The sequence below is a fragment of the Alosa pseudoharengus genome, unplaced genomic scaffold (assembly GCF_046254945.1).
Source record: "Alosa pseudoharengus isolate Yale_2024_CS ecotype anadromous, Long Island Sound unplaced genomic scaffold, YU_APseudo_1.1 YU_APseudo_1.1_scf_12, whole genome shotgun sequence".
Taxonomy (NCBI): Eukaryota; Metazoa; Chordata; class Actinopteri; order Clupeiformes; family Clupeidae; genus Alosa; species Alosa pseudoharengus.
Window position 1 is genome coordinate 23,635,714 of NW_027468587.1, and position 22,456 is coordinate 23,658,169.

The following is a 22,456-nucleotide window of genomic DNA, read 5'->3' on the forward strand; positions in this document are numbered from 1 at the left end:
TCATAATTGCATGCACATGTCATTCACTTTTCTGCTAGTACAATTTCTGTATATTTTGTATATTTTCCTGACAATTCCTTTCCAGCCCTTTAATTTCCAGTTATTTTAAGGAATTGTCCATTAAAGCAACACCAAAGAGTTTTTTCTACCTTAAAATAATGTTTCCAAAATCGTTTCAGTGGTTCATGAACTCGTAACAGGGTGAACGGCACTTCTGCATTTGCTTCACGGCCCTCTATCGGCTATAACCGCACTATGTAAGTTTGCCAGATCGGGTAGCGGATCTGTAGTTCGATGGAATGACACATAAGAAACTACAAATGTGACTTGCATCTGATGTCGCAATGCATCGTACTTTCCAAAAATCATGCAACATATTCTACCTTGTCTGTGGACATTGTTATTTCCAAAGCCAGTGCTGGATAAACAAATAGTGCGTGCGACAGAGAAAAAGTTCTTTGGTGTTGCTTTTAAGTTGTCTGTATAAACATTCAAAGTCTTGGAAATTGGCAGAAAAACTACCTGTACATCTTTCTTTCTGGCAGATGTTTTTTCAGTGTTGACCAGAAAGCCAGATGTGCCAAGTTGCAACACAAATGGAAAAAAAACAAAAACAAGGAAGGAACAGTTGATAACTGCAAAAAAAAAAAAAAACAACGAAACCAGTTCTTGTCAAAGCCTGAGGATGGAATGAGGAACATTTCACAAATCACAAATTTCATAGAGTGGGGGCCAGCTTTTGCCCATGGATAGCCTGTGATCAACAGGAAACAGAAGTGAATAAAAGGAGGCAACTGAAGTTTTGAGGGGACTCTCAGAATCTGCCTTTGCCTGTAGACTTTGTGTATCTCTGTGCAAGAGTGTTCTTTGTCTGCATACGACCTCCAGCCTCTGTTGCCAGTCATTGTGTTTTGCCTTCTGATAGAGGTGAGTAAAATAGTATTCTGCCATATTACTAACCTGGTCTAATTAGTGAAACGTTCGCTATCGTTAACGTTCGAATCCGGCGGTGTGCAGGGCCGAGCCGTGCAATTCAACACAACGCAAGAAGACCAGACTCAGCACACAGCTGGATTCGAACCCGCGCACCTCGGAGCGGAAGTCGAGCGTGTTGACAATTGAGCTAAAATCCACCGGGTTGCTCTCGGAAGAAAAAAAAACAAGATGTGGCAGCTAACTCATAGACGGCAGTTCAGGGTTTCCTTGAGAAGCGCCTCTTTCCTGGAACAAGGTCCCAAGGTCAGACTATCTCTGTCCGGAACCCAAGGGATATGATGGAACTTCACTGGTGACCTAGGTTTAGTTAAAAGGGTATTTCTGTTAAAACACAAGGGGCCCTATATTAGCGGTCTAAAATGCATGGTCACAGCATGGTCAATACATGTGGCAGCCGTGGCCTACTGGTTAGTGCTTCGGACTTGTAACCGGAGGGTTGCCGATTCGAATAACAAGGCACCTCACCTAACCCCTCACTGCTCCTTGCAGGCAGCTTACTGCGCCGGCATTAGTGTGTGCTTCACCTCACTGTGTGCTGAGGGTGTTTCACTAATTCACGGATACCAATGAAGTTTGGAGATACGTTGAGCCTGTCAGTGACAGTCGAAATATACAATTACAGCGCTGTTATCAATTTGCTTGGTAACCAAATTTATGGTTTTCTACAAATACACCAGTAATCAAATTGGCCTCCATCACTCAACCAATGCTAATGGTAACATTATTTTACCTAGGTCCCAGGCTATTGATATAACTTGTATAAGATTAGCGTAGCCTACCTGCAGTAAAAGCCAAGCATGTCCGATAAACATTTTCAGATTTATTTCGGCTTCAAGAAGAAATGGGAATTACATTTTTAATGTGAAAATCATCCTACCCTTATTAGACGTTCTCTGCGGTAAACTACAGTGTTGTCCTTGTAGGAAGCGTCTACTGTCTTTCCAATCCACTTTAGATTAACTTCCAACAAAGTTAAGTCTTGCCAAAGCAGTCTGCGTCTCGCTGCAACGATGCGCCATCTGGTGGACAAACTACTATGTAACGCCAATACTGGAAATGCAGGCAAATGATGATGAATATTTGGTTTTCCTTTAATCCTACTGAATTTGTAATTATGTATCGGCCGTTCTAATTGCCGATACCGATAGTATGTGCGTGTCTGTGTGTGTGGATGTGTGTGTGTGCATGTGTGTGTTTCTGTCTGTGTGTGTAATGTGTGTGTGTGTGTGTGTGTTTGTGTGTGTTTGTGTATGTGGATGCGTGTGTCTGTGCCTGTGGATGTGAGTGTGTTTGCATGTGTGTGTGTGTGTGTACAGTATGTGTGCATGTGTGTGTGTGTGTGTTGATGTATGTGTGTGTGTTTGCGAGAAAGAGTGCGTGTGAGACAATATCCTCTTCCAGCAACCCTTCGCTCAACACCACCATCTACAGGCCAATAAGTGTACAGTCACTAAATGTACACATAACTTAATTTTTTTAGACCCCCCATGGATGAAATTCTACGAAACTTGGCATTCCCCCAGAGAATGTCAGGTTAATCATACACATAACATTTGGTGCAGTTCTGAACATCTTACCTGAAGATAGGGGCGATTAAAGCAGAATGATATTGTATTTTAATTTTTTACCGGGGGGGTGCAAATCACAAATGAGTGATTATGGGCTAGGTTGATGTGGGCCCTTGAGACCAACTTACCATAAAAAATTATTCATCCTCAGTGCCACGGTTCAGGTAGTTATTTAGGAAAAACTGCATTTTCGGGGGGCCCAGCACGGGGGGGATGTGGTGGCCCCCGGGGATGATGATGAATATTTGGTTTTCCTTTAATCCTATTGAATTTGTAATTACTAGTGCAGTGCCCGTTCAAACATGACATTCCTGAAGAAAACCCGTAGCCCAATTACATGCCCACAGGTATGCCTGCTTTAAAAATAACCTGTAGGGACAACAGATAAAACATCCTTCTTTTCGACAAATGCCTTAATTGCTGTTTTCTGTGACCAATGGTTTATATACCTGCATATGGTCAGAAAGTTATAACCTGTAAGATACATGTCACTTTCTCAGAGAGACACAAGTACATTATGAAAAAAGTACACCATATCAAGATAAGAGGAAGAGTATTCCCACCATGTCTATGTAGATTGAGTACCTGTACATTGTAATGTACAAAGCACTCCATAGTAGCGGAGTGGAAAGCATGCTAACATTTACATTTTTCCATACATTCTTGTTTTGTAAACATAATGTTATGAATGACAATGCCTATTTTAGACTAATTTGTCATAATGTGCATATTTCTCAAGTGATTACTGCTAAATGTTAGTTTTTCCTAAAATGGAGACACTAGAATGGAGACACTTTTCTTGATTATCCTAGAATGGAGACACTTTTCTTGATTATCGCTCTTCATGTGTCAGTATTCACAGTTCTGGCACTACCTCAAGGTAAGCAATGACAAACTTGAATTGTCTATTAATCTTTCTGATAATGACCAATGTCGTTGTTTTATCATTTTTGTGACTACTGTAACAAATTATTGAAAAATTGCACACACAAAAAATGAAACCACCCCCACAAATAGAATTTCACAAAATTTTGCTTGTAACATGGCTGTGATGCAGCATATGAATCTTCACGGACTTTGAACCTTTACATCACAAGTTACTGGCTCAGAAAAGTTTTACAGTGAAATATGTAAGTTGCAGCTCCTTTAATGGATGGAATTGTTAGCCAAAACATTTTGTGCAATTTGCACTTTCTTGTCACAAGACATTGGCCTTTGAAGTGCTATATGAAGCTGAGCACTTGAACTGAGAAGCTAAATTGTCCTAATGACCTAAGGTGCTGCCACTCTCTAACCATTAAAACTGTGTATAGCCTATTACCGGTACTTTCCAAGGATTATTGAAAAACCAAGTTGGCCTTCTTGACTCCCAGGGCCAGATGTACTAACACTTTTGCGCCCACTTCAGGCGTATTTGTCTCGCAATGTGCATGTAAAATCATTGCGAGGTATGAACAAACAGGCCGCAATGATGTAAAAACGCAAACTGCCTGTCGCGGGAGCTGAAAGTGGCAGATTGCGTTTGTCATGTCATGCATTTGCATTCATGGGAGGATCCAGGGGAAAGTGGGAGTTTAGCGTAAAAAGATGAGAGGGGAAGAGTAAAGAGCGCCTAGTTATGTATTCCGCGGTATGTACAAAGACTGCTCCTGAAAGCGCACGTCTATTCTGCGCCTAAATACTTCCGCCTTGTAATAGCAGGTGTTAATCTAAATTGCAGTTCAATGCATCAATAAGAGAACCTTTCAAAGACAACAGAATCGCTATTTAGAGCACCAGTTTTTGTGGTGAAAGTATTTGTACTACCAAAAGCAACCTTAACTTTCGTTGGCCTTTCGAATGTCTTACTTTCACTTTCACGTCATTCACTTAAACTTTCCTACTTGCTAGATTTGACCAATCTTCCATATCATACGTGCATAAGTAGTTTCAGTAGAACTACTGATCTTCATTATCTCCCTGCTTGTTTACATCTTATCATGTATGGTATTATTTCATGAACGCTAAACGTTTGATTGTTTTTAATGTTGTCATCAGTTAACTTCATTCAACTGCGCTTGTATGTAGGTGCTGCCATTCAGTTGTGGACGTTCGTAAATTGCGTTTATGGGCGGAGAAAGGCAGAGAAAGGCGCAATTTACACTAAGGATTGAACGATTGATAAATACGACGGAAACTTGGGTCTGACAGCGTTCGCAATCTGCGGTGTGTCCATGACGCTGATAACGCTACGTTCACAAATGTATGTACATCTGGTCCCCAGTGTGAAGGGAGGGTGGCCCCTGGGTCTAGAACTCTTATGGGCCTTATCAGCCTAGTGGGGCTACAAGCACGCCAAGTGTCATGTGTACAGGTGCCTTTTATGTTTATGGGTTGCCTATATGGCCACACTGTGCATGTGTTGCAGGTGGTTTAGATAGATAGATAGATACTTTATTAATCCCCAAGGGGAAATTCAGGGGGTCTCAGAAGCATACAGACATCACACACAACATGCACTTACAGCAGAAATGGTAAATACAAGTATACAGTAAGTATAAACATATAACCAAACTCCACTGTACAATAGAGACAGTAGGAGATAAGAAAAACTAACAAAACTAAATACTAAATATACTATATAAATTAAATGTAAAAAATCCAGTGTGCTTGAGGGTGATCAAGCATGAGACGCTTGTAGTGACAGGGCCTGTAGTTCTGTGTGCATGGTGAGGTGCTCAAGAGAGTGAGTGTCATGGTGAAGGTGCAAAAGTAGTCCAACAGTAGTCCTTTAGTTATGTGTGCATGGTAAGATGCTCAAGAGAGTGAGTGTCATGGTGAAGGTGCAAAAAGTAGTCCAACATTAGTCCAACAGTGCAATAATAAGGTCTAGAGACCAGCATAAATAATATGGACAAATAGGAGAGCAAAGTATAATGTAGACAAGGTAATATAAAAAACTATGTCAGTGCAAGAACAGGTTGAGGTAATAGGGTTACAGCCATTCAGTATTATTGTAGCAGAAGCCATTGATCATGTGTGCTAATATAGCATGAAAAACAGTGTAGCAGGAAAACAGTAGTAAAAACATTAGGCTGTGGACATTAGTAAAACAGTAGTAAAACAGTAGTAAAGCAGTAGTGGGCAGTCAGTACTCAAACATGGAGAGGGTGGAGAGGCAGACAGACTAAGCAGAGAAGTCTATCTCTCCTCTTCCCTTTAGTGAAGCATTGAACAGTTCAATGGCCCTGGGGACAAATGACTTCCTCAGTCTGTCTGTTGTGCAAGTCAGTGAGCGAAATATCCAGCTGATCAAGCTCTTTTGCTTTTTAATAGTGTTTATAAAAGTGTTATAAACTAAGGCGTGCTGACATCCTTAATCCAAGATTATAAAATGATACAATCTTGCTGTTTAAGTGATGAGAATGTAAAATTGTTTTTTCTTTACAGCTAAAAATTTGGCATTGTATGGAAGGGCCACACAATCAGACCTAATGGAAAACCCATGGTCAGGGTACGGTGATGCCCACAATGCCATTGATGGAAATCGTGACCCACATTTTCATCATGGATCCTGCACTGCTACTGATGCACAAACGAATCCCTGGTGGAGGGTTGATCTTTTGAGCCCGTACATAATCACCTCCGTCATCATCACTAACAGAGGAGACTGCTGCCCTGAGACACTCAACGGAGCTCAGATTCGTATCGGCAACTCCCTGCTGAACAATGGCAATAACAATCCACTGTGAGTTTCAAAATGGCTCTGGTATTTAAATGATCCAAGGTGACAGGGAGTGTTGAAAAGGTATTAAGTAGGGGATAATGTATAGAATGCCGGTCTTTATTGGGAAAATAAGTCCCGACGCGTAGTGGAGGGGTCTTGTTCCGCCCTGAAGGGACTTATTTTCCCAATAATGACCGGCGTTCTATACATTAACCCGCTTATTACACGGCTATTTGCCAAAATGGAACAACAAACTCCCCACGATATGACTCTTTAGCCTACATAGCCTAGCCTATTTGTTACCGTTCATCGTGGCATTTGCTGAGGAACTAATAGTTCGCAACAACACACACTGAACTTGAATCAAACATTCTTTAGAACACAGCTGATCATCCGTCTGCTTTTCACTTTTGAATGAAGCTCCAGTAGTTGCGGAGTGATATGAAAGACCTGAATTAGAAGAACAAACTCCGTTGCCATTGACAGCGATTTATTTTTTTCAGAGGTCCTCTAGTCGAAAATAATGACCGCTAGAACTTTGGGAAATCCCATTCAAGTCAATGGAGCGTTCTACTTGCATTGTGAAGAGCCGTGTAATAAATAATGAATATTGTTTACTCTTCAACTTTTTTCCCCTGATATCAGTCTATGACGCTGTGTGGTTTTCTTAGGTCAACGTGTGAGAAATATTTATACTTTTAAAGGATTTATTTTCTTTGTTTGTTTTAGGTATAATGCTGTAACTCATTGCCCCACATACAACATGTTGCAAAAGTCCACTGTACTAAATAATCAATTAATAAATGAATCTGTCAATCAATGAATTATGAAAATTATAAGATATGTTCTGTTTCATATAATGATGTTGATTATGAGACATACAGTATGAACATAGAGCACTATAACTCTTTACTTTCAGGGCAACGGTCATATCCTCCATCCCAGCTGGCAGATCACTCAGGTTCAGATGGGATAATGGGGTACAGGGACGCTATCTTAATGTTTTTCTGCATGGACACAACAAGCTTTTGATACTTTGTGAGGTTGAGGTGTATGGATATCCAGCTCCAAATGGTAAGCATTGTCCTTGTAAATAAATCATGTGACAAAATACACAAACTATTTTTTAAAAGTGGTATAGATGATGCTCAATGCTTCTTATTTGAGATATTTGAGACAAGAAGCATATCAGGTCGTTTCAGTGTCCTATGGGGTCAGGATCCGACAACATTTTTGTATTAGTATGGATGTGTCTTCTTTTGATCTGTTAATGTGTTAATGTATATGAACAGGTGTTCACACTTGATTAAGACAAGGTGATGTTCAAGGTGATCTTCAACATACTCCACCACTCCATACATGGAATGAAACATATTATTTTGTAGTAGCTAATTTAGTGTCCTTTCACTGTTTCCATGCAGGTGAAAATGTGGCTTTAAGAGGGAAAGCAACACAGGCAGACATTTTTGGAAATGGCTTTGCATACAATGCCATCGATGGGAATCGTGACAGCATTTATGTTCATGGTTCCTGTTCTAGTACAGAAGCTCATCTCAACCCATGGTGGAGAGTGGATTTGCTCCAAAATCATAAAGTCTTCTCTGTGATAATCACCAACAGGGTTGCTGTCCCCAGTAGACTGAATGGGGCTGAAATACGAATAGGAAATTCTTTGAAGCAGAATGGTATCAATAACCCCAGGTAAAAATGGTATCTCAATCTCAGTCTCTCTCTCTCTCTCTCTCTCTCTCTCTGTGTGTGTGTGTGTGTGCACATGCTACTCTACATAAATTGTGACAGACTATTTGGAATATACTTACTAAAATAATGATATGTACCCTCCAGAATTGTTGGAACCTCTGCTAAAGTTGACTAAAAACTAGTATAAAAAATAATCTGTTGGGGATTTATTGTAATCTCGCAATGAAAAAATAGGAAAAATCCATCCTTGAAGGGAAGCAAATTTATTTTGAGAAAAAATAAAATCTCATAAAGAAATACATACTTTTAACAAAAACACATTGCTCACAATTATTGGCACCCCTGCTTGCAATACCTTCTTAAGCCTCCCGTTGCCAATACAACAGCTTGCAATATTCTCCTATGACACCCCATAAAGTTGGAGAATACAAAACAAGAGATTTAAAACCGTTCGTCTTTACAAAATCTCCCCAGATAGGTCCACACTCTGCATTCTCCTCTTTGACTCACCCTACTGTTTTTCCATTGAGTTTAGATCAGAGGACTGAGATGGCAATGGCCGAGGCTTGATTTTGTGTTCAATAAACCATATTTGTTTTGATCTGGAAGTTTGTTTTGGTCAGGGCTCAAATTATCTTTTTGTCTTTAATCTCTCTAACTCATAAAAAGTTGGCACATCCCATGCATAGCCTAAAGGCGATACAATTAAATAGCCTAGGCGCGAGTGGCGCTTTTGTGCAGTATGCACACGGTAGGCCTAGGCTATAACTTGACACATGCACACAACAGACAGAGATTTTTCATAGAAATTGATTCCTTTTAATTAATGTCAAAATATTATTGATTGCAATAATCCATATTTCATTTCAATTTCACAATACAAAGAAATAGACTAAATTATTTAGTCGGAGTGCCATTCTCAATTTCACAACATAACATAAGATATTTTTTTTCTTTCTTTTTTTTCTTTTTCGCATGGCCAATTTTCTGTCAAGTTTTCTGTGAATATCTCGAGAACTGTAGGGTTTAGGAGGACCACCTTTTTTGTAATCTTAAGGGGCCATGTCAACTTATTCCATAACCACTTATTTCATGTATAGCGCCACCTAGTTAAAAACGAAAAAGTAAAAATGAGGTGTTGTAATCGCAGGTATCTGTGACCTAACATGGTCAAAACTGCACGAAATTGAAAGTGTAGGATCACTATGACACCCTCTGAATGCATGCCAAGTTTCGTGGACTTTCGTTCATGGGGGCCCATACAATAAATTAATTTATGTGTACATTTAGTGACCGTACACCAACAGAGTTTTCTGTGAATATCTTGAGAACCATAGGGCCTAGGATGACCAATTATTTGCGTATGTTTGCCTCCAGGGGTCATGTTAACCCATTCCATATGCACACATGTGCATAAACAGATATTCACACACACACACACACATACATTCACAGTTATCATACGTATGACACATACACACACAGTAGACATATGTACGCATGCATGCACATCCAGACACACAGGCACACCCACAAGCACATGCACGCACACACACACACACACACACACACACACACACACACACACACACACACACACACACACACGTACACGCACACATGCACACAATTCAAGAATTTCTCAGAATTATGAACAGGCAAGATAATCATGTTTTGGTACTTGTTGTCTAGCAGATACCAGTGAGAATTGAGTGTGTATAATGCAATTCAGTGAGACAGTTAGAATCATATATGCCTTTCACCTTTTGTTTTTAGCCAGCAGCCAGACCAGCAGATACCCTGACTTTGCTGAATTACTGAAGCTAAGCAGGCTTAGTTAGTACTTGGATAAGAAACCTCCTTGGAAGAGTAGATTCCTGCTGGAAGTGGTGTTGGTGGCTGGCCAGTAGGTGGCACTCTTCCCTGTGGCCAAAAGCCAACAAACAAATATCAATCCCAATGTCCTATTGCAGTGACAGGGACACTGTACTGCAGGAGATGTTTTCCTTTGCATGAATGTTAAATTGAGGTCCTGACTCACCATGGTTGTTAAAGATCCCATGGCACTTATTGCAAAGAGTAGGTGGTTCCCTGATTTGACCCACACACACAAAGACATGTAAACACACACACACTACACATGCACACACACATACATGCACACACACGACACGCACAAACACAAACACGCGCGCGTGCGCGCACACACACACACACACACACACACGCGCACACGCGCACACACACACACACACACACACACACACACACACACACACACACACACACACACACACACACAAACACACCAAAAACAAAACACACACAAAACACATATACACAAAAACAACCACACACTCTGCACACACTCAATTACAAACACACAAAAAAGGAACAAAGTGAGCCAGTAGGCGGGCTTAACATAATGATGGCAGAGTTGCAACGGTTCCGCGTGAATTCCCTGCTACTTGAAAACAAAGAATATGGATGCTGCTGGCGAATAGCACGACACAAGTTAAGCTTTTTTTAAGTTGGCAAAAGTTTGATCAACTAGCCAACTAGCTCTGCTGGTGGGAAAACGCATGGGACTCATAAGTTGTAGCGCTATCCTATTGCGTGCAGAGGGAATTTGAAAGACAACCGTTTATCCCGCCCCTCAGATTGAGCACTGTGCCCCCATCTTGATGTGGGTGTGGCTAGTCAGGCTGTTATATATATATACACTATTATATATATATATATATATATATTTATATATATATATATATATATATATATATATATATATATATATATATATATATATATATATATATATATATATATATATATATATATACATATCATATTTATATGGATATATGGATATATATGGATATGGATCGATCTTACCATCCTCCATACTGTACGTGGGAGCATGATAACCTTGGGTCTTTGTCCAAGCATGTTTGTCACATTTCCAGTTAATTAGAACCTCTTACAGTAATCATTTTTTTAACTGTAGATATAGGCATTTTCAACAAAGTACCTAGTTTTTATAGACATTACCTGACTTACAAATGGCAACACATTGAAAAAATACTAGAGGATTTAACCTCTCTGTCACTTTATTTATTACCTTAGTGAAAAAGAAAGTCATGAACTACTTATGAAAGTTCACAGACACTGATTAACTTAAATAAGTTGAAATTAGATATGACAATGCTTCTGTTAGGTTTTGTATATAAGATTGTCTAGGGGTGCCAATAAGTGAGCAATGTGTTTTCCTTAAAAATATTTTCTAAATATTTCTTTGTGAGATTTTCCTTTTTCTCAGAATTTGCTTCCATTCAAGGGTAGATTTTTCTTCATTGTTTTAATTGTGATAGTACAATGAATCATCAAAACATTATTTTTTATACCTGTTTTTAATCAACTTTACCAAAGGTGCCAATAATTCTGGAGGGTACTGTAGTGCAGACCTATGCACAAAGACCCTGTATTAGCCTAGTGTTCAAATACTAGCAGAATGGTATCAACAACCCTATAGACCCTTTCAACAATAAAAACAAAAACAATGCTTGAACGTTCTATTTGGGCCCCAATCTACTTCTTCTGCATTAAGATAACATATGGAATGTTAAAAAGGAAGTCTTGTGGGGCCAACTATGATGCTGATAATGGAACTCTCTTGAAAGGGTCTATAGGTAAAACGGTATCTCAGTCTCTGGATATATCTACAGTATATGACACCAACACCACATTGCGACAAATTGAGATATACATACTAAATTGATAACAGGATGGTATTTGTAAACCGTTGCACAAAAAACCTGTATTAGTGTTCAAATCCTGTTTTTTTTTCCAGATGTGCAGTGATCACCTCTATTCCTGCTGGGTTCTCTAAGACCTTTGAATGTCATGGGATGGAGGGACGCTATGTTACCGTGGTGATTCCTGGACGTGTAGAGTATCTAACACTCTGTGAAGTGGAGGTGTACGGATCACCACTGGACTAAAGTCCAGCACTAAAGTCCAGTGAAACAGCACACAGGATGGAAAACCTCTCAACTTTCTCAATTTCAAATGTATGTATTGTTATGACACAGGATGGAAAACCTCTCAACACTCTCTCACTCAAAACACAACAAATGTATTGTTGTGGACAATAATACCTTTTTTGTAATGGTATCACTTTAGGTTAGGCTGTCAGGATGTTATGTGAATGATAAGTATATAAGTATTTTACATTGCATTCTGCAGCTAAATAATTATTATTTCTACTGTATTTCTGAATTTTTCATTTTGATCTCTATTATCTCGCATTGTATTGCAACTTTTCCCATTACAAAACCACCCTGTTGATGTGGAGCGACTTTTAAGATGGTGTTACAATTAAAACAAAAATAAAATGTTTGCAAATAACAACAGTCTTGTGTTTTGGCTGCATACTCCCTGTTGGCAACCTAATTTTTGAGCTATCTGGACTTACAGTATTTCCAATTCATAGGTTTTTGTTCAGTAGCAAATCAGTATTGTTATGGTTGTAAATTATTTATCCCTAATCAATGAAATTAGATAGAATAATATCAAAAGCGGAAGGACAGGGCTATCTAATACTATAAGACATATAAACACATCACTCCCTCTGTTCATGAATTTGTATTGGACATTTGGACCAATCATGCGGACATGACATCATGCCCTCCATGTTTACCTTTAGACAAAAGCATCTGCCAAATCCCATAACCTTCAGTGGTGTGTGTGTGTGCACGTGACTTCAGTGGTGTGTGTGTGTGCACGTGCATGTGGATGTGTGTGCATGGGTGATGTGGATTTTGAATACCTTGTTAAAAACAAACAATTGATTTCCTTATTATTTATTTCCTTAACTGGCAAACGAGAGACAAGGTCAAACTGTTGCTGAGTGCCTTGAGCATGGCAGAACTTGACTAGTATATTTTTTTGCTGCATACTTCCTGTTTGCAACCTCATTTTCGAGCTAGCCTGGGGTGCGTTTCCCAAAAGCATAGTTGCTAACCTGTTAGCAACTTAGTTGGTTGGCAATGGGAAATTGCATTGCAACTAACAAAGTTGCTAACTTAGTTAGCAACTATGCTTTTGGGAAACGCACCCCTTATCAGTAGAGTAGATTAAGTAATCAGTAGTAGTGGGCAAGGTCCTGAAAACCTGCAAGTGACAACATTGCTGAAAATTATACAACAATTGGGTTCTATGGAACTATTTATTTGTTTCTGATTGGCCGAGAGACGTTCCATGAGTTGGAATATCCCTGGACATTTCAACTCAGACTTTGCACAGCTAATAATAAATCACTCCGCGATACAATGCGAAGATTTAACACAATGTAACTTCTCATCCCAGCTCTCCACTATTTCAAGCAATGGCCCTATCTTTTACTGTCTATGGTTACTCCTTAGCAAACCTAGCCTGGCTTAATTGCCTTCCTACGTACTTCCGCTCGATTTTCATCTCCCTCCACCACTCCAAGGGGATGGCAAATTGCCAGGCTATAGCAAACCATAACGAAACAGTGCTTCACCACATCTGTGGATTAAGCCACACAGTCAACTCAATGTAAGTAAGATAAACGAGGATGCTAATTGTTCTCAGCATTGCCAGCATTGTGTATAATATGATTGTCACTTGGAGGAGACTTAACTAACGTTAAGATAGTAGATAACTAACGTTAGCATAGTTAGCTAACCGCTGCTAACCTGCTAGCATCGTCACGTCAGGCTGTGCACAGTCAAGTCCGATTTAACAATTCACCATAAATTAATAAAGTTGAGTGGTTCTGCAATGTAAACGATGTTTCCGTTTTTTTGCAGTACCATGTCCCTTACATGACATGGCCCAGTGCATGCATGCAGCAAACCTAGATATGAATGTGATTTCAGCCCGACTTTCAACATTTCTTTCAAGAAGACACGTAAACCACAAAGACCCGTAACGAGGGATCTGGAATGTTGGTTACCTAGCAACCAAGACGCTGTCTATTGAAAAGGGAACTATTTTTTGGTGCGTAAGAACGATGTCGAAATTAACATTTTTAAACAATAACGGGATGTTTTCAGATTATTTAGTTTGTGGTAGAATTGTTGTATAAAAGCAATATAGCACTCGTGATCGTGGGATTGGTCATAGATATTCCCACGGCTGTTGTTGCCTGCGCCACTCGGCCTCCGGCCTCGTGGCTACGGCCGAACAACACCCGTGGGAATATCCATGACCAACCCCACTCTCACTCGTGCTATATTGCTTAAATATAGCACCTAGTAATGATACAATGGATGGAAGCTGCAGTGAAATGTTGGCAATTGAAAAGGGATCACAATTGAAATTTACTTTGATTGAATTTGTGTTGGGGTCTAAGTGTGTGTGTGTGTGTGTGTGTACGTGCACGTCTGTGTATGCATACCGGTAACTAAAAACAAATTATTTCCTTATTGCACCCTCATTAGAATAGCTAACTGGCTAACCGGAGACAAACAACACACAGGATGGAAAACCTCTCAAAACCTTTCAACTTTCTCAATTTCAAATGTATGTTTTGTTGTGGACAACACTACCATTTTTTAAAATGGTATCTTTTAAGATTATGCTGGTATACACCTGTCAGGATATTATGTAAATTGTATGAATGTAAAATATTTTTTATATTGAATTCTGCAGCTTAATAATGACTATTTTTGTATTTTTCATTTTACTCTCTTTAATCTGCCATTGTATTAGAACTTTTCCATTGCAAAACCACCCTGTTGACGTGGAGTGACTTTGTAAATAACAGCAGGTCTTGTGTATAGTGTCCACATATATAATTTGTGGTCACCCCCAACCCCAACCGGTCCTCACTATTTTCCAAACGCTTGCTGTGGCCCTGGTCTCATTCCCCACTTCTCCACTGCTGCCATGATGTCCAAATCTGTCCAAACTGCCTTGTCAAACCATAAAATGAAATTCAGACACAACACAAACCTGCAGGCAGAAATACAATTCTAACAAGACTTTCAACTCAATCAGTTAATCGGTTACCTACTTTCTCTCAGTAAGTGGGATAATGCCCAGGGGTCCAAAGTTAGCTGCATGGTTACTAAACCACCATGTTGTTTGATGGTTGTTCCTTAGTTCAAACACTGCAGTGTTATTGATGTCAGGCTATATACGTTGATGGTAAAAATAGTCCTGTACATTTACTAGAACATCGACAGAGCTACATCATAAATAAAAATGATTAAAAATACACAACCTGTGTTTCTGTGTGCTCAGGTGCAAGCGTGAATGAGTGGATGTTGTAGACGCAGCTGTGTCTGAACACGATCCAACTCTGTTGGTCCACCCCTGCACTCAAAGATGAATGAATGTAAATTTAAAGTGTAATGATAAGTGAAATACTCTGTTGAAGGGTGTTCAGGTATGAACATGGAGGGTCAATCAAGTCAAAACGTTGACAAGCGCAAAATATCCATGAATGACGCAACAGCGACTACTCTCGACCAATAGATCCAACCACCAAACTTTCCACCCATATTTGTGATTGAGCATTCACACCAGCAGCAAAGAAACACCAAATCCAAGAACAACATTTCTAACTCCAAAGATTACAATGTAAGTTAGCCAACTCTTTCTAGAAACACACCCCTGGGATAATCTAGGGCCATCTTGCTTATTTTTAACAGAGCACATGGCAGACATATTTTCACGTCATATGCAGCACTGAACAACATTAACTCTGGCTGGAATTGTTTATGGCTCGGTTGCATTCTTTTGAATATCTCACCTAATGACCCAATGGATGAAATCTGCAGTTGAACAAGTATTTATTGGGGTCTAAGCATTGTTTTACCTGGAACTGTGTTCTATTCAACAAACAATCTTATGAGAAGTTGAACTGTAGGCCTACAATGTAGCCCATTTCCTAACTGCCATGATGTCCAAATCTGTCCCCACCATAAGCATATGCCTGGTGTGTGTGTGTGAGAGAGAGAGAGTGTGTACTGTGTGTGTGTGTGTGTGTGTGTGTGTGTGTGTGTGTGTGTGTGTGTGTGTGTGAGAGAGAGAGAGAGAGAGAGAGAGAGAGAGAGAGAGAGAGAGAGAGAGAGAGAGTGTGTGTGTCTGTGTCGGGGCATTTGAACAACTGCTAGAAAGTTATTTCCTTATTGTACCTTCATGGTTGATGGTTGATGAGGTCCTCGTGACTTAGATATTATTATTGATGTACTTGTTTCCTGTTTCGGACAAACATTTTCAAGCTAGTGATAATCATTGTTGATAAGATATTGATAAGATAACTCCTAAGCAGTTAAGGAGAAAAAACACTGTTGTGAGCAGTGGTATATATACAGTATGGCCAGAAAGCTATGAGATACATTTCATTTCTTCAGAGAGACACAAGTACGTGTATTTGAAAAAACGAAATACAACATATCAAGGTAAGAGGGAGAGTATTTCCATCATGTCCATCTACAGAGCACTTATAATTGTAATGTACAAAGCACTCCATAGCAGCAGAGGGGAAAGCGTGATGACATTATACTTTTTCCATTCTTGTTTTGTAAAGATAATTTTATGAAGAGCAATGCGTTTATTTTAGACTAACTTGCCATACAGTAATGTGCATATTTCTCTAATTACTGCTAAAATAATAACTAATAACTTTTCCATCCTAGAATGGAGACACTTTTCTTGATTATCGTTCTTCATGTGTCAGGATTCACAGTTCTGGCACTACCTCAAGGTAAACAATCACAAACTTTGATAGTCTATTTATCACACTGTTTCACATAAATACAAACAAGTCATTTTGTGACTATTATAGCAAAGTATTGCAAAATTGCTAAACTTGTATACTGGTATTGCAAAATTATATATACACACACATACACACTATGTATGTAAAAGTTAAGGTATTACGTAAATGTGAAATGTGCAGCTTCCTGACTCCCAGTGTGAAGGGAGGGTGGCCCCTGGGTCTAGAATTCTTATTGGCCTTATCAGCCTAGTGGGGGTACAAGCACGCCAAGTGTCATGTGTACAGATGCCTTTCATGTACATGGGTTGGCTATATGGCCACACTGTGCATGTGTTGCAGGTGGTTTATAAAAGCGTTTTAAACTGTGGCATGCTGACTTCCTTAATCCAAGAATATAAAATGATACAATCTTGTTAAGTGATGATAATGTAAAATTGTTTTTTCTTTACAGCTAAAAATTTGGCATTGTATGGAAGGGCCACACAATCAGACCTACATGAAAACCCATGGGGACAGTACAGTGATGCCCACAATGCCATTGATGGAAATCGTGACCCACATTTTCATCATGGATCCTGCACTGCTACTGATTTGCAAACGAATCCCTGGTGGAGGGTTGATCTTTTGAGCCCGTACATAATCACCTCTGTCGTCATCACCAACAGAGGAGACTGCTGCCCTGAGAGACTTAACGGAGCTGAGATTCGTATCGGCAACTCCCAGCTGGACAATGGCAATAACAATCCACTGTGAGTTTCAAAATAGCTCAGTTAATTTATTTAAGGTGACAGGGAGTGTTGAAAAGCTATTGAGATAATGAATATTGTTTACTTTTCAACTTCCTTCCCCTGATATCTCTCTATGACACTGGGTGGTTTTGTTAGGTGAATGTGTGAGAAATATTCATGGTTTTAAAGGATTTTTTATCTGTTTGTTTTAGATATAATGCTGTAAACCCTTGCCCCATGTAGGGTAGATGTGTTCTGTTTCATATAATGATGTTGATTATGAGACATACAGTATGAACATAGAGCACTATAACTCTTTACTTTCAGGGCAGGGGTCATATCCTCCATCCCAGCTGGCAGATCCCTCAGCTTCACATGGGATAATGGGATACAGGGACAATATCTTAATGTTGTTTTGCCTGGGCGCAACAAGGTTTTGACACTTTGTGAGGTTCAGGTGTATGGATATCCAGCTCCAAATGGTAAGCATTGTCGTTGTAAATAAAGCATGTGATAAAATACACAAACTATTTTTTAAAGTGATAAAGATGATGCTCAATGCTTCTTATTTGAGATAGGATGCATATCAGGTTGTGGTCTGTCAAGTGACATATGGGTCAGGATCTGACACAGTTGTATTACAATGTGGCGGCATCTTGTCTTGATTTGTTAGTGTGTTGGTGCGTTAGTATATGAACAGGTGTTAACAAATGATCGAGATAAGGATTGGATGACAGAAGAAAATCAGATCTTCAACAAACTCCACCACTCTACACATGAGAATGATACATATTATTTTGTAGTAGCTAATTTAGTTTTCTTTCATTGGCTCCATGCAGGTGAGAATGTGGCTTTAAAAGGGAAAGCAACGCAGTCATACCTTTATGGAAATGGTTTTGCGTACAATGCCATCGATGGGAATCGTGACAGCATTTATGCTCATGGTTCCTGTGCTCACACAGAAGGTCATCGCAACCCTTGGTGGAGAGTGGATTTGCTCCAAAATCATAAAGTCTTCTCTGTGGTAATCACCAACTCTGTGGATGACCTTCCCAGTAGACTGAATGGGGCTGAAATACGAATAGGAAATTCTTTGGAGCAGAATGGTATCAACAACCCCAGGTAAAAATGGTCTCTCAATTTCTTATTAAATGTATGTGACACAGATACTACATTGCAACAAAAGTCTGTAAATGTAATGTTGTCCTTGTTATTGTCCTCTGAAGAGATATGTGTGTGTGTGTGTGTGTGTATATTGTATGTTACTCTACATAATCGGTGACAGACTACTTGAAATATACTTACTGAAATAATGGTATAGTGTAGACCTATGCACATGGACCCTGTATTAGTAAATGTGTTCAAATCCTATTTTCCAGATGTGCAGTGATCTCCTCTATTCCTCTTGGGTTCTCTGAGACCTTTGAGTGTCATGGGATGGAGGGACGCTATGTTACCGTGGTGATTCCTGGACGTGTAGAGTATCTAATACTCTGTGAAGTGGAGGTGTACGGATCACCACTGAACTAAAGTCCAGAACTAAAGTCCATTGAAACAGCACACAGGATGGAAAACCTCTCAAAACCTCTCAACTTTCTTGAAATGGTATCTCTTGTATAAACCTTAACATATATTATGTAAATTGTACATAACAATTGTTATATTGAATACTGCGCCTAAATAATGACTAATTCTGTATTTTTCATATTACTCTATTTAATCTGCCATTGTATTAAATTTTTTCCATTGAAAAACCACCCTTTTGTAGTGGAATGAATTTTAAGATGTTGTTGCAAATTAATACAAAAATAAAATGTTTGTAAATAACAACAGTCTTGTGTATGTAATGTCTATAATCTGTAGCCAATCAAAACCCCAACTGGTCCTCACTATTTTCTAAACCATTGCTGTGGTCCTGGGCTCCTTCCCCACTCCTCCAATCCAATTCTGGAGACTTCCAACTCAACTGGTTAATCGGTTACCTACTTCCTCTCTAAGTGGGATAATGCTCAGGGAAAATTTAGGACTGTCTTGCTATTCTTAATACAAACATGTGTAAGGTATGTCACATGACACTCCTCAGGATAAGAATTGTGTTGACCATCAAAGGTTTAAACGTGTATTGAACATCATGACAGAACGATGAAGCAGTGGTAAATAAATTTGTTTTAGATGACACACATTACTTAGACATTTAGTTGTTGTTATCCAGTGCTGGGAGTGCATTCAGTTGGAGACAATGCATATGTTGCACTCTTAAGACAGACTCCGTCTTCTCTTTAGCAACTTTATTTTGCCAGTTCTGTTGGAATTATATTTTTACACGAAGCAACACACAATCTTCTAGATGTTCTAATCTCAGCAACATAGCCCACGTTTACTTTACTTGGCTCAGCTCTCTACTAGGCTACTGCGCTGGCTGATGACATCATCGTAACTGAACTTTTACCTTTCAGTAACATAAATCATAGAATTACCAGAATAATTATAAAATGAAATTACAATAATTTCCCCTACAGAATCTAAGCATATCCCTATTCTAGGAAATTATGAAATTATAAAATAATACTTCTAGGTCGCAACACCATCCCCCACTAAAAAAAATGTGTCCCAAACATTTTCTTCACAATATTAATCAACAATGTCTCCACAACGGAACACATGGTGGAAGGTAAGTAAACAGGTAAGTATTTTCACACACATCATACATTACAGGGTGGTTATGACATATTATCTCTCAGCATTCTTTTTTTCTTTGGAAAGTCTCTCATGGCAACAATACAAGACTAAGTGTCCATAGTCCATTAGTATCAAAGGGTGAATAATCCATTGAAGTATTGGTGGGCCAATCTTCACAAAGGGACAAGGAAAATACCATATGCACCCAACTTATGTGTCTACATATTTCAAAGCCATGCATTTAGTAATCTTTAAGTGTACACACAACTGTTCCTGTAACTACTGTTTGTATATTACACTACTGTCTCAACTCCCATATACTAAGATAATAACCTTTTCTGTACTTATTACTTAAATAACTATCCAGATTACCTGTTCTGTTCCTAATCCACACGATAAAGGAAGTCTTTAATATCCCAAAAATGACAATAACTCATTTTTGACCAAAGATGCAGTTACTGCCTTTTGCCTTTATAGGGCAGTATGGATGTATCCCTAATCAATGCAATTAGATACAATATTATAAAAAGCGGAAGGACAGGGCTATCTAATACTATAAGACACTACTGTATTTCAACAAAGAAAACATAAATAAACACATCACTCCATCTGTTCATGAATTTGTATTGGACATTTGGACCAATCATGCGGTCATGCCATCATGCGGTCCTTCTATGTTTAGCTTCGGACAAGCGTCTGCCAAATCCCATAACCATAACCATAACCTTCAGTGGTGTGTGTGTGCACGTGGATGTGGGTGTGTGTGTGCATGGGTGTTGTGGATTTTGAACACCTGGTAAAAAAACAAACAATTGATTTCCTTATTATTTATTTCCTGAACTGGCCAACCTAACAAGTTTGGTTTTGGTTTATTGTCCTATGTATTTAGTAGGTCTACAATACAATGAAATGCATTTTGCTCTTTTTGTCAATCACATGCAGTATAACAGACAAGGAGACATATACTGTAACAGACAAAAACAGACATAAAGTGCATAGTGCAAGACAGAAAGTGCATCAGCTATTCAAGTCTTACCACCTGTGGAAAAACACTATTACTGAGACGGGTGGTGCTGGATTTAATGCTACGGTAACGTCTCTAGGATGGTAGGGGAGAGAACAGAGCATGAGTGGGATGATTGGGGTCTCTAATAATACAATCAGCTTTTCTTTTGCAGCGGGAAGTGTAAATGTCGTGGAGATCAGGTAGATCAGCGTCAGTAATCCTGGTTGCTGACTTGACAATTCCTTGCGATTGTTTACAGTCATGGGAGGTTGTGCTCCCATACCACACACTGTGATGCAAAAAGAAAGAACGTTCTCAATGGTGCATCGGTAGAAATTCACAAGTGCTCTGGTACTTAGGCCAAACTTTTTAAGACGCCTCAGAAAATAAAGGCGTTGTTGTGCCTTCTTGAGGGTGCACTTGGAGTTTAATGACGATGTTAGAGTGTCTGAGATGTTCATGCCTAGAAATCTGAAGCTGTCAACAAAACAAAATGCTCCGTTGATGGTAATGGGAGTGTGATCTACTCTGGCTTTCCTAAACGAGAGACAAGGTCAAACTGTTGCTGAGGGCCTTGAGCATGGCAGAACTTGAGTAGTATAGTTTTTTTGCTGCATACTTCCTGTTTGCAACCTCATTTTCGAGCTAGCCTGATCAGTAAATACACACAGGCCTGCCAGGCACTGATTTAGGGGACAAGGCCCTGAAAACCTGCAAGTGTCAACATAGTCCAGTCATTTTAAGCCAAAATAGGGGTCAAAGTTGAACAAATTGCAACACAAGCAAACTTAACTGATTTTGAATCCTCAATATGTCCTGAGTACGGGAAAAAAAGCCCCGAAGAATCCCGATAGGGGAAAGTTTCGAAAAAGACCCAAATATACCCTATTCATGCGCCTATACAGTATTTTTCTCACGTGAATAGGGGAAAAAAATTAACCTTCACATATCACCATGAAAATTACTGAGTTGATTACTTACATCAAGACAAACAAAAAATGTATTATACGTTTTTTGAAATTGTTTGTTAACATGGGCAAACAGGGCATAATGTAATGATGTATAGTTCATTTGTATACCACAACGGAACTAATAGTCCAGGCAAAGGTCTGATCCAAAACTAATTGCAACAGAATTTATTTTCACATTTTTATATTTCAATTGGCTTTACACCATAGTAAAAGACCATGAAAATCCAGTTGGTGGAAATATGTTAAAATTAGGGTTGTTTTATGCATTATTCTTCAGCAAATACTGACAAAACTGTAATTAGAATGTTGTAGAATACACATTCTAAAGAATATCTGACCCCATCTAACT

The 22,456-nt window shown here is 39.1% G+C and overlaps 2 protein-coding genes across 3 annotated transcripts; both read left to right on the forward strand.

The window, feature by feature from the left end:
* The first annotated feature begins 795 nt into the window (after positions 1-795).
* LOC143119200 (pentraxin fusion protein-like) lies at positions 796-12,380 on the forward strand. Of its 2 annotated transcripts, XM_076280524.1 has the most exons (6): positions 796-927; positions 3,377-3,444; positions 5,994-6,291; positions 7,190-7,344; positions 7,692-7,971; positions 11,819-12,380. In XM_076280524.1, the coding sequence occupies exons 2-6, from the start codon at positions 3,378-3,380 to the stop codon at positions 11,967-11,969; spliced, it is 951 nt and encodes a 316-aa protein (XP_076136639.1). In that variant the 5' UTR covers positions 796-927; position 3,377; the 3' UTR covers positions 11,970-12,380. The 2 variants fall into 2 exon arrangements, with proteins under 2 accessions (XP_076136639.1, XP_076136641.1); XM_076280526.1 differs by lacking the exon at positions 3,377-3,444.
* A 4,261-nt stretch (positions 12,381-16,641) lies between these two features.
* Positions 16,642-19,155, forward strand: LOC143119201 (uncharacterized). The gene is made up of 5 exons (XM_076280527.1): positions 16,642-16,708; positions 17,175-17,472; positions 17,779-17,933; positions 18,291-18,573; positions 18,831-19,155. The coding sequence occupies exons 1-5, from the start codon at positions 16,642-16,644 to the stop codon at positions 18,979-18,981; spliced, it is 954 nt and encodes a 317-aa protein (XP_076136642.1). The 3' UTR covers positions 18,982-19,155.
* The last annotated feature ends 3,301 nt before the right edge of the window (positions 19,156-22,456 follow it).

Bases quoted from the DNA above. Each gene is read 5' to 3' on its own strand.
- LOC143119201 (XM_076280527.1), top strand. From the start codon at position 16,642: ATGGAGACACTTTTCTTGATTATCGTTCTTCATGTGTCAGGATTCACA. The intron at 17,473-17,778 runs GTGAGTTTCAAA...CTTTACTTTCAG, and splicing joins AATGGCAATAACAATCCACT to GGCAGGGGTCATATCCTCCA. The intron at 17,934-18,290 runs GTAAGCATTGTC...GGCTCCATGCAG, and splicing joins TGGATATCCAGCTCCAAATG to GTGAGAATGTGGCTTTAAAA.
- LOC143119200 (XM_076280524.1), top strand. From the start codon at position 3,378: ATGGAGACACTTTTCTTGATTATCGCTCTTCATGTGTCAGTATTCACA. The intron at 3,445-5,993 runs GTAAGCAATGAC...TTTTCTTTACAG, and splicing joins AGTTCTGGCACTACCTCAAG to CTAAAAATTTGGCATTGTAT. The intron at 7,345-7,691 runs GTAAGCATTGTC...GTTTCCATGCAG, and splicing joins TGGATATCCAGCTCCAAATG to GTGAAAATGTGGCTTTAAGA.